At 36.7% G+C, this 13,102-nt stretch overlaps 1 protein-coding gene across 1 annotated transcript; it reads right to left on the bottom strand.

Moving 5' to 3' along the window:
- Window positions 1-518: 518 nt before the first annotated feature.
- LOC127881636 (uncharacterized) lies at window positions 519-4,784 on the bottom strand. The gene is made up of 3 exons (XM_052429714.1): window positions 4,285-4,784; window positions 2,200-3,194; window positions 519-1,624 (listed from the first exon to the last, which is right to left on the bottom strand). Exons 1-3 carry the CDS (start codon window positions 4,617-4,619, stop codon window positions 1,272-1,274), a joined length of 1,683 nt encoding a protein of 560 aa, XP_052285674.1. The 5' UTR covers window positions 4,620-4,784; the 3' UTR covers window positions 519-1,271.
- Window positions 4,785-13,102: the final 8,318 nt, after the last annotated feature.

A 13,102-nucleotide genomic window follows, 5' to 3' on the forward strand; every position in this document is an offset into this window, starting at 1 on the left:
ATGCTTCAAACAGTATTGGAGAACTGGATCAGACACAAAAATAGACAGGCTTTTGACATTGAAGTGTGACTTTGACCTTAACCTTGCTTGACTAACTAATCACCTTGTTCGCTTCATGACCTCAACATTTGATGTGAAATTTATAAACATCCATGAAAAGGTATAAACAGCACATCATAGCCACAAAGGTGTTATAGACTGAAAAGTATAATATACCCTGTCTCGTTTCAAAATAATAAATCAAGTCTGTAGTGACTGCTCGCAGAGTTATGTTCGGAATTATGATTTCAGATTTAATTGAATAAAACACCCCATTGGAAAATTACTGATTCTGTATGACTCTATCATACACTACATTGATATCTTCCTGATATAACGCTATATGATCATTTTTTTATATAACTTCAACGGGAAGTTGTTATATCAGCCAATATTTTGCAATATTAATCAAAAGTCAGGTTATCATTTTCTGTACAATATTATCAGGACCAACAAAACAAATAATTGGATAAAAGGTGTAATGTATTTTTGACATAAAAATTAAAAAACAAAGCAAAACACATATTTTACAAGTATTAAGCACAATGATCATGACGTCATCATTAACAAGTTAAACATCACAAATTATATTACTTTCCACTGAAAATGCAGCGTTGTAGCGAAATATGTCTTTATTTCTTTTACAATGGGGACGAAAAGGAATGAAAAACAGAAAACTAATTACTGTCTTAGCTTTGCTGTTATTTGATTCTAGGCTTCGCCTGATAAATGACAAAACAAACAGGCCGTTACATGTACACAATTATAAGAAGCAAAGCAAGCGCCATATTATGGAAAACAATCATACAAACTCTTCAAAAACAACAATATATTAAAAAATTAGTTTTAATGTGAAAACTATATATTAATGACAACATATCGGTAATAATTATCCATCAATAAGTCTTCCGGTGACGAAATTTTATCGAAGCCACTTGGAAGAGCAAATAAATCAATCAATCAACTCACTGATACACATCTAATAAATCACATGCTAAGAATATCATGAATGATAACATTATTGTTATAGAAAATATATGTATCCACGTTTCAAAATAATTGATTAATTGTTACATAAAACCAGTACACACACAGATTTTGTCACTTATATCACTTTTACTTGACAATGAAAATATAATATATTTGTAACATAGCACTTATTGACTCACAGCTAATATTTATTGTAATGTTTATCACTCATGAATAAGCACATCAGATACAAGAATGATAAGCTATTTCATTTTGTACACAAGGATCTTGTTGTCACCCCTTATTCCCACAATAATGGAGTCAGTGTTGCTATTGTAGCAGACTGACATTGGGTTCGGATGAACATGCATCAATTTAGCCAGAGTGGCCAGCTTCTTAATGCCCTTACTGTCAACCTGTAGGATAGTTCTGGAATTCTCTCCACATACCAGCACATGGCCTGCAGGTGTCACATGAATACCTGTTGCCAAATTAAGTTCAGGGTCCATGAAACTGGCAAGGACTGATCCATCCCTTGCCAGAGTGAGGAGTCGGTGCTTGAATTCGAGAGTGATATACAACTTGTCTCCTGTCGGGCTCACTGCACACCTATTTACTGCAAAACAGAACACATGGTTAAAATATTTTGGCACAATAATGAGTGAAAATGACAAAAGCATTCAGTATACATGTATTTGTAAAACAATATTACTGTAGTTGTGTTTGTAACTTTTAATAAAGGACAACACTTTTCTAAAACAATCAATGTTCCTGTCTAGTTCTTTCTTCCAGTTACAAAAGCAAGCTAGTAATTTATAATCACAAACAAAGAGTTATTTTAAATTTCTAGTTTGTTTGCTGTTAACAACATTTTAAAGACAAATTATTGTATATAATATATTAAGACAATTTTCATAATGACGCAAATCGCACTTGTATATTCATTACTTACAACAAAATACCAAGAAAAGACCAGGAACTATGCTTTTTGCAGCTTTACAATACATAGACCTGACATGTAGCCAATCCACATTACAGTCGATATACAAAATTAACCATTTTATGTGTTATACTGAAAAACGTTGAGTTTCTTGCTGTTATATATATCTTCTTCAATTAATTTACAATTTTTCATAATACAATTCTTGTTAATAAAGATCAGCCCAACATTATTATAACACGCAAGACCACCTGATTCATCCTCATGCACTATGCTGACCAGCTTCCCACACAGAGAGTAGTTATATAATGCAGTGCGAGAAGTTACAAACAGGTCTCCCTGGTGGAAGGCAATACCTATACATCTATGTGGAAACTGAAGATTTCTGTCTGTCACCAACTGGCTGTTGTTGACTTTGATAAACTGGACATCTGAACCAAAAGTAACACCAACCTCACTGGGTGCGATCTGACACATGCAGTCTGGTTGATCAGATACACTACAGTGACTAACCAGCTGGTACTGCTGGTTGAGCAGCTTGACATTTTTATTCAACTGGTCTACAACCAGGACCTGACCATTAGGGAGAATACATATGTCTGTAATACTGCCATACTTTTCATTTGATACACCTTTTAAGCGTACATCATACTCAAATTTCCTGTTGAATCTTATTACTTCTTTTGGATTTGCCTGCACTGTCAATGTCTGGGCATGGTGGTCAATCCTCCCAAGACCTGACAATTTGGAAAGGTACTGCACAATTTCATTATTAGGCTGGAAAGTTATAGAAGATGTTAGTTGAACAAAGTTCAAGTTTGGATATTTTTCAAACTGCTGTATTTTGTCCTGACATTTAATGCTGGCTATAAGAGATAGTTCTTGCATGCTTTTATCGCTTATGTCCTGAATAGCATCTCCAAGTTGTTTTAATTCATTTCGAAGAGTGGAACATTTGTCGACATCACTTTTTAAAGAGGCTTGCAGTTTGGTAAGTGTATCTTTCATTTCCTGCAGTGTCTTCTTTTCAAGCATGTCTAAGGCTGCAAGTATTTTTTGCCGAGTTTCCTGTATCTTGTGTATCTGCTCATCATATGAATTTTGCACTGACTGAATGCTAGCCTCCTGATTGTCTTGAAGCTTCTTCAGTTTTGCAAGAGTAGACTGGACAGTAACTGATAACTTTTTTAGGTCTGTGGAAGTATTTTTAACCAAGTCTGATAAAAGCACAATCGTTTTGCATTGCCTGTAATAAAACAGATTCAGTTTCAATAAAAACAAATCATTAATAAATGATGCATAATTAATAGTTTTTAAATCTTAATCTATGCAAATTTGATAATATGTAGGTAAAAATAATAAGTTATGTATAACTTATTAGTTATGCATTTCGTATTTTTTCTTTTATTTATTTTTTTTTACAATAAATTTACCCTTTACCACTAAGTTACGTATTTTTATGAATGTGTTGTCCTTAGAAAGTTAAATTTAACTAAAGATCTTTCTTACTAGATTCAAGTTTTAAAGGCTTCATTTTCAACCCTAAGATACTGATGAGCAGCAAACAGCACATAATCTGAACAGAATGCGAGTTACTCTCTGGCTGTTCTTGTTGTATGCTGTTTGCACAAAGCCATTTTCACTTTGCGACTGAGTGGGAAAGGGTTAACTTATCCAAACATCATGACTTTCATTATCTCTTCGTTTGATCAGTATTCCTGACGCTTCAAGGCTAAAAGTTTATCATTTCACCTGTTAAAGCTGGGCCATCTTACTGGTATCTAACTGGTATGATTTACCTCTAACTGAACTGAAGCGTATATTTCGAAATCCAAAACCAAGCTTTAAGTCCATAAGCAGGGATTTCAATTGAAGCAGAATCTTGCTTTTGATGCGCACATTTTCATACTTTTGACTTTACTAATAATCTGCCTGGAATCATTTTTACACAAATGTTACCAAAAAGCTAACTCCATATTTTTTTAATCATACACTTATGTTGTTTGCCTTGTATTTCAATTAAGTTGATTCAATACGACATTTGCAGGGCATTTGACAAATAAACAGGAAAAAAATAAATCTAAATATTTAGACTCCTAAAAATTTCAATTCATTTGCAAAATCTACTTTAATCCCTGATCAGACTTAGATAATAACCTGCTTAAAATAAAGTTAATGTCTTGATAAATTGCACACCAAATGGCTGTTTATTAAAATAATATTAATATTATTCATATTGTTAACTTGATTTTGGATAAGTATTCAAGTTCATTTCAAAGTTGTTTAAAACCATACACTTTTTCTTGTTTTTTACAACAAATAAAAAATAAAAATACCTGTGATTATGGAAATCACAAATATTGCAGCACAGCAGGTTATGGTCTTTGCACAAAATTACCAAGTTTTCTTCTTTATGAACATCACATTTTAAAAGGAAATCTACCACCTTCTTGGCAACTGGCCATTTATTCATATAACTCCTTCCATGAGGCGAATGATTTTTAAACAACTGGCCGTGCAAGAGAATACATTTTCGGCAGTAAAACTTCACGCATGATTCGCAATAGAATTCAGCCGTTTCTTCCAGTTTCTCGTCTTCGCAGGTTGAACACAAGAAGTCTTGGACCGAGTCAGATCCTTTTGCAATGGTGGATTTCAAAAAAGTTTCCATTTTGCCGATCACTGAATCTTTTGTTCATTATATATTTGATTTAACTCGAACTATAAGGTATATAGGCTCATTGTCTATGAAACAAACAAAAACACTACAATCTAGCTATTGCCCAGTGTCTATCAACACGTAATGTTCAGCTAAGCGGAGTCAAATAAGTATCAACTTGAGGTTTGTTGGCAAGTTTATCTCTCCAGCAAACAAAGTATTAATGTCACATGTCATGTGACAAGTAGGGTAAGATTAAACCTTAACGGCCCACAGCAGTGATAATTGGTTTATGTGTACATACAAAGAGGCAGTATCATAACTCAAGGAATGTTTTCAATCGATAAAGCAACCAGAACAACTTGATAACATGAGTATAAACACTCGTTTATCTGTGAACTACTTCAATTTGATAACATGCCAATATTGGAGTTAAAAATTGTGATGAATGTTCCTCTGTAAAAATCAGAATAAATAATTGATTAACAATAAAGATAATAGGTTATATGAAAATTATCAATAAGAGGACTATTGACCCTAAGATGCTCACCTGAGACGCAAAGAACTAAAATAATTAAAGAAGGTGGAATATCATATATTTCATGATTGTTTCAAGTTATATTTATTTATACTTTATCAGATGAAACAAATTTCAATTTTCTTTATAAATAAGGCATTCCAAGAGACAGCTATATTCAACTCTGACACTCTTCTGACCTTTAGGTGGTCTTCTGGACCTTTTATTTAAGTGATTTAACAAATGGCTTCTGCACATTGTCTCCATGACATTAACTTATCCTTCAATGGTTGTAGGAAATACGGTGTGGTCACTTTCCTTTGCCCTTGTGCAAATCTTTTCAATGACCTTAATCTTGTAGGCAAATTTCATGAAAATGCTTCAAAGAATAAAGGGACCTGGGTAAAAAATAAAAATAGAGAGGCTATTGACCTTAGAGTATGACTTTGACCTTATCCTTGCTTAATTAACAAACCATCATGCACATCGTTTCAAGACCTTAACATTTGATGCGAGTTTCTTGAAAATCCATGACAAGATATAAGAGGAACATCGCGGCCGCAAAATGGTTACGGACAGATTAAGAAAGTACTCCCATGTCTCGCTTGGCGGTCCCGGTTTATAAATAGTTTCAAAATTAATAGTACCAGTCTTGAGTGACTACTCGCCGAAGTATCTTTGGCATTATGGTTTTACATTGAATGGAAAGTCCATACCTCTCTCTGATACTTCATTGATTCTTTTTTACTCTATCAGACATTACATTGATATCTTTCTGATTTAATGCTACCTGATATATTGTTTTATTTAACTGCAACAGTAAGTTGTTATACCAGCCAATGTTTGGTAATATAACTTGGAATCAACAGTAAGGTTATCATTTTTGGTAAAATTTTATAAGTATCCACGTTTGCAATCATTCTTGTATGATAACATAAAACTATGACACAAACAGCTATTGTCATTTGTATCACTTATAACTACACATATATTTTTTTTTAAAAACACTCTTGCATTGTCACATACGTAGCAATAATTAACTAAAAGCTATTGTAATTTAGATCAATCATGAGCACACATAAGACATTTCACTTTGTACACAAGGATCTTGCCCGACATTCCCAAATAATGGAGTTTGTGTGGCTATTGTAGCGGCCTGACCGTGAGTCCTGAAGCCCATCCCTCTTTGTTGCCAGAGTGGCCAGATTCTTACTGCCCTTAAAGTCCACCTGTAGGATATTATTGGAACCACGTACACATACAGGCACCTGGCCTGCATTTGTCACATGAACACCCATTTTCAGTTCAAGTGCATGAAGCTGGCAAGCAATGATCCATCCCTGGCCAGGGAGAGGAGCTTGTGCTGGGCGGATTTTGTGTGTCGGGCTCAATGCACAGCGCGCTTATGAAACAAAACAGAAAACACGATTTCAATATTTTGGCATCATTATGAGTGAACAACACACACAAAGTTGTGTTTGTATCTTTAACTTAAAGACAATAATGTACTAAACAATAATGAAACTTTCATGCCTACACTTTTTCACCAGTTACAAAAGCGCTATGTTAAGTTTGTATTCTTGTTTTTTTTTTGTTTGCAACAATGACAGAAAAATAATTGCATATAATATATAGATACAAGTCTATTAACATACCATATTACCCTTGTATGTTTATTTGGTTACAAATAAGTATAAAGAACAGGTCAAAACTGTTCTTTTCATAGCCATGCAGTTTATTTTCATAAACCTGTCATGTAGTGACAGTCAATATATATTTACAAGTGTTCCGCGGTTGGAAACATATGCCCCTGAAACAGGGCTTTAACAATTAGTGACCCGAATTTTAATAGGGGTCAGCTACTGTCCAAGGCCAATGAGCATCTGAAGAATTAAGCCACTCGGTCACTTCGTTGATGGGTTATTGATCGAAAACAATGTTCACACTTATTGAGATAGTGACCCTGACCTTTAATCTAATGACCCCAATTTCGGGAGGGGTCGTCTAAAGTTCAATTCCAATAGGCATGGAAAGTATCAAGCCAATCGGTCAATCCGTTGCCGAGTTATTGATAGGGAATGTTTTTCCCACTTATTATGCAAGTGACAATGACATTTGGCCTAGTGACCCCAATTTCAAAAGGGCCTTCTACTGTCCAAGGCCAATGCACATGTGAAGTATAAAGCCAATTGGTGAATCAGTTGACGTGACGACTTATTGATCGGAAACGATTTCACATAAGTGTGTAACAGTGACCTTGACCTTTGACCTAGTGACCCCAATTTAAATAGGGGCCATCTACTGTCAAAGGCCAATGCACATGTGAAGTATCAAGCGTATCGTTGGATCAGTTGACGAGTTATTGATGGGAAACGATTTCACACTTTGTTTGTAACAGTGACCTTGAACTTTGACATAGTGACCTCAATTTCAATAGGGGTCATCTACTGTCCAAGGCACATGTAAAGTAATGTGTCAATCGTTGAATCAGTTGATGAGTTATTGATCGGAAACGAATGTACCCTTAATGTCAAACAGTGACCTTGACCTTTGACCTAGTGACCTCAATTTCAATGGGGGTAATCTACTCTCCAAGGCCAATACATCAGTAAATTATCATGCCAATCGGTCAATTTGTTAACAAGTTATTGATCATAAACGAATTGCACATTTATTGTGATAGTTACCTAGGCCTTTGGCCGAGTGACCCCAATTTCAATATCATAATAAAAAACACAAAAGGGCAATAAGACTAATTAAAGAAGGTGTAGTTTTATGTTTCTTGTGCATGGCACTTCTCGCCATTGATATCCATACACCTATGTAGTTGTATGTTGATATCTTATGTAGTTTCTGAGATAAAGACCAAAAAATATTGTGACAGACGGACGGACGGACTGAAGGGCGGACGGACAAAGTCAATTATATATATATTCTTTATAATAATGTTTATGCATTCTTCAGAATAGGATAAACATTGGGGATATAATTGCGTTCAATAAAGATCAATAGACACTTATAGAACAATTGTTGACAGCTTGTTAACATAAATCATTATAATTGTAGTCTTCACTTTTAAGCTTTGATCTATCCGTCGAACCGTATATAATTATGTAAAGTGTATTAATTTCGACAGATGTGTTTGTAGTATTGTTTTATATTGTTTTGTTGTATTGTTATGTATATACATAGCATTGTATTCATGAAGGAAGTCCTGCCTTTGAAATCTACTACAACAAATTTGAGCGTTTTGTTTTCAACATGTATTCATGCCCGAACACAAATATCATTTAGAGTATCAACAGACGTAACAAGACTGTTATTTTTACCCAAAAATGGTCACTTCTTAAAATTAGATATCAAGGTTATTGCAAAAATACATAAAATCGTCCTGTTCTGTCCTGTTAGTGGAGCAATTCCGAATCTTCATTTTTAAATGGAGAAACAATAAATATTCACTATAAAACCATTGATAAAGTAATTGTATTATTGAAGGTCTCATAGCCGAATATCAACCTTGCATAAAACTCATCGCTATGGCACTGCCACTGCTGCAACCCCCCGAGGAGCACTCCGGGTCGACGGGATTCTGGGTGGGACCGGTATCGTTGTTGAAACTACTGCTGCTATAACACATGTGCTCGCAGTTAATCTTCCCGAGGATTCTTCCACCTGCCAACACACTTGTGATGTGCTTAAGCCTTTAACTGCATGAAATAAGCTTCAAACATTGGCTAAATTCTCAACAATAAGTTTCGCTATTTCTAGGTATTTTTAAGTGTATGTGGATGTGTGGAGAAGATTTCCGATTGCCAATAAAAGCTAAATTATCGATAACGACCATGATCTGCATCGAGTATACGCGGAACCACCGAGGCGTCTATATTTGCAACATAGCCTTCAAGAAGCCTAACCCATTCAGCATGGGTACGCCGCCCAAGCACGATTTTATGTATACGATGTTGATCAAATCAATTTTAAAATTTAACGCGCAATGTAAGTGAAAGGTCTTACAGGCTGATAAGTAAGGGCGAATGTTGCGTTAATTACAACGATTTTTAATATATTCAAGTATTATTCTAATTGTAAGACCAAGTTGTAATTACCATCTTAAAAATATTGGGTATATGAGAAAAAGGCTTTTTATTTTTTACTTCAACTTTTTTCCTAAATAGTTTTTCTCCAAACAACACAAACCTCACATTTACCACAAACAACCGGATAAATAAGGCTTATAATTTTCAATAAGAACTAGTATTTTCTCTTAAACAACATGAAAATATAAGTACTTATGAAATTGAAATCAATTCAATCTGATTTGTTCGTATTGCTGTTTGGTCGCTAATAGTGTTTTTTTTTCTTCTTTTCTATGATTGGGCTGGAGGAGTCAGTATCAGTCAATGACATGTGTGCACGACAATGTTTCGGTGTTTGCACGAATGTCTATGTCTAGGTATCTGCGTGCAGGTCTATGCAATCTATCGACGAGATCACTGTCCTTTTATGATATGCTCTGCTTCATACACTCTTTACCTCATACCCGGTCAGTGCGATGTTCCGTAAGAGACACTCGTTGTTTCTCACCGTGGCCACCTTTTGTGGACACGAGGAAGGTAACGCCATCAAACGACACGAATGAGCGAACTCTCTAAACGAGAGCACGAGACCTGGAGGCGAAAACGCGAGATCACAATGCAAGATCGCGATATGAGTACATTGTTCATTCCTTCAACTGTCTGTAATCGAGTACATCTGTTCTTCACTTTACGTTTGCTTCTCTTTATCTGTTTCACCTACATGGCCACTTGCAACTGTTTCCTCTTCTACCGTGGGACTGAAGATGTTTGCAAAATTCCTTCGTGGTCAAAACTCAACAATTGACCAGACAGTTGCTCTGTCTATGTAGTACCGAAATTGATGTGTGTATTGTCAAAATATTATCACTTAAACTCTACCTTTCACAATGAGATTGGGATGTTTATGCGTATAACGGCACTTGTCGAATAAATGAAATTTGTCCGTATCCTCTTACTTTGTATGTCAAGAACATATTGTGGGGACCGAACAATAAGGGAATATTCGGCACTTACAGTGACAGTACTTGTTTTGTTTCTTCAATTTGAAACTGATCTCGATTCAACGCAATGTCCATTGTTGCAACACAATAAATCATCTTTGTAAAGATGTCTTTTTTACCTGACTTTTGGTGTGAGAGTTGTCCACCACGACTTACAGATCCAGCTAGATTTTTGTTCCGGTCTATTGAATTTTTCGCGAAGTAATGTGTAACTCTATTTTTCTGGAATACCAGTTTTCCAGTTTGCCGGACTTTTTTCATTAATGCTTTCAGATTTGTATCCGATTTTTGGAATGTGAGTCTACCTTCATGACTTACAGAACGAGTTAAAAAAAATTCAGTTCATTGAATTTGATCAAGGTACGGGCATTGGACTTGCTGTTTTTTTCTTTACAATAACACTTTTACGAATTTTTCCGTAACCACTTTCAAGAACTGACTTTTGGTGTGTAACCTTACCCATATGACTTTAAGATCAAGTTCGAATTCCGTTCCGATCCATTGATTTATGATGGAGTAACGTGCATTGGACGTAACGATTTTCTAAAGATAGCTGCTATGTTGTATCAAAGTGTAGTACAGGGGCCTTGTGTTTTACAAATATAGCTCTTGCTGTTTTCAGCATTTTCATATAAAACAGACTGTTTTCCTTTCCAACATTACATGATGGAGGGCATTAGAAAAGTGCTCAAGGTGAGCTATTGCGTTAACCATATGTCGTGCGGTGTCATCTGTATCTCTTTAACGTTTAGCTCGTAACCATTCTAGATGCAATTTTGCAATCCAATCTTTTTGGAACTTGGTCAGAATTTTTATCTGGACAATATCTAGGCCAACTTGGAATCTGAATTACATGCTACCAGAAATTAAGTCATCATGTCAGATCTAAGAATCAAAGCGCTGTATGCGCTGAAGGCATGGGGCTAGATTTAGTGTGACGTAAAATGCGTTTGGGATCTATTGTCCGAATTTCTCCCTTGGTCCGAATTTATACGGATTGACCCTAGCGGTTGAGTGAAGAAGCTCAGAGACTGTAAGAAAATACAATATTTGCGTTTATACTACAGTGTACATAGACGGTTGAGGACTACATGATACTGGTGGTGGAAATGATAATCTATTGTTCACCTCTACAGATCTGCTAGAGGTTCGTCAACATAGGCGGTGAAGACATACATCAACAACAATATGGCCGCGAAAAACTGTTATTGTTGGCGTCAAATAAATCACTTTCACTAGCCTAAAATAGCTTTCTATTACATAAGGCCCAGTCTCACTATGATACCGCAGGAGCCCCGTTGCGTGATCCGGGATCTACCGGGATGAACCGGGGCTCTACCGGGATGAACCGGGGCTCGACCGGGATGAACCAGAGCAGCCGGGAACAACCGGGGCTCCACCTGGAAAGTATCAAAATGTTTAATACCTCCGGGATGAACCGGGAGTCAGCGGAAAGGACCGGCAACGACTGGCGCGATACCGGCATCAACTGGGACGGCACCGAGAACAACCGGGACGGCAACGTAGCTCTACTGGGGCCCATACTGACCCCGGAAGAGCTACGGCAACGCCTCGGTTGTCGTCGGTGTTGCCCCGGCATTCACCGGGGCTCCGCCTGGGTATAACCGGCGACGACCGTGGTTAAACCGGCGCGTTCCGTAGCTCTGCCGGGGTCTGATGCCGGTACAGCCCCGGTGAGGGCCGGAGGAGTTACGGTATACCGGGGCTCTGCCGGGACGCTGCCGGCTTTCACCGGGGCTCTGCCTAGGCATTACCGGCGACAACCGGGGTTGACCGGGACTCTGCCGGGATGTTGACCGGCTTCAACCGGGGCGGCACCCGGAAATAGTGTGACCGCGTTAAAAAAATTCTACGAATCATCCCGTTTCTCAAGAGTCGATCGGCGTTAGCAAACCGGGATGGACCGGGGCCCTACCGGCTATAGTGAGGCTTGGGCTATAATTAACAGATCAGGAAATCACTCATACTTCCTTTCTTTTGTGTATACAAAAGAAAATCCACTAACCCTGATAAAGAACGGTGTACAGATTGTGTACTTTTTCTCTCGTAACTTTTCGCGCTCGATTTGCGCTTGATCTGCGAAGTGAAATACCATATTCGGTTTCTTCGTTTATTTCCGAGAATGATCGTGAATATTTTTTGTCTTTTATTGTAATTTTTTTCTGGAATGTCTTGTTAACGCAAAATAAAATAACAATATTTTAAAATATGTTTATAAATACCAAATATAATGTCTTCATAAAATGTCTCAGAAAATTCTTTCTGTCTCCGTAAATACTCGTATCTTTTCTGCCTCGACCGTCAAGCGAGGAACTTATTCTCGCATGAATATGTAAACAATAAAAACTATGTCGTAGCCCATGCTTAGCAATTTTGCTTCAATGATATTTTTTACACTCTTTATGACACTGTAATGTTATATAGTGATGTTCTGTATTTACACGGCGGGTTATTGAGATCTGCGAAGAACTTCTTTTATTGCGTATGAATTAAGTGGTAAATCGGACTTTTTGGAATTTGCATTTTTTGGCAGCCAGCCAAGTCGAATAGGCTCAGAAATTGATATCATTACTTTGGCCTTGGGGCTACGCCCCAGGCCAAAAACAATGTTAGCACTCTAGAGGCTACATTAATCACTCAAGCTTAATGAATGTGTGTCTTTATAATATCAAGCTCGAGTTTAAATCTGGTTCGCATTCTTTTTAAACTAGGTTGCTAATTCAAATCTTAGAGTAAAACTTGATACCACCCATTTACCACACATTTATGACTCAACCTAAAAGTAAACTTCGTCCAAATTTTGTTGAGACAATAACTAAACCGAGTTTGAATCTGAGTCACGTACTCCAAAACCAAGTTACCAGTTCAAATGCTAGAAAA

Source organism: Dreissena polymorpha, chromosome 5 (genome assembly GCF_020536995.1).
Source record: "Dreissena polymorpha isolate Duluth1 chromosome 5, UMN_Dpol_1.0, whole genome shotgun sequence".
Lineage (NCBI taxonomy): Eukaryota > Metazoa > Mollusca > Bivalvia > Myida > Dreissenidae > Dreissena > Dreissena polymorpha.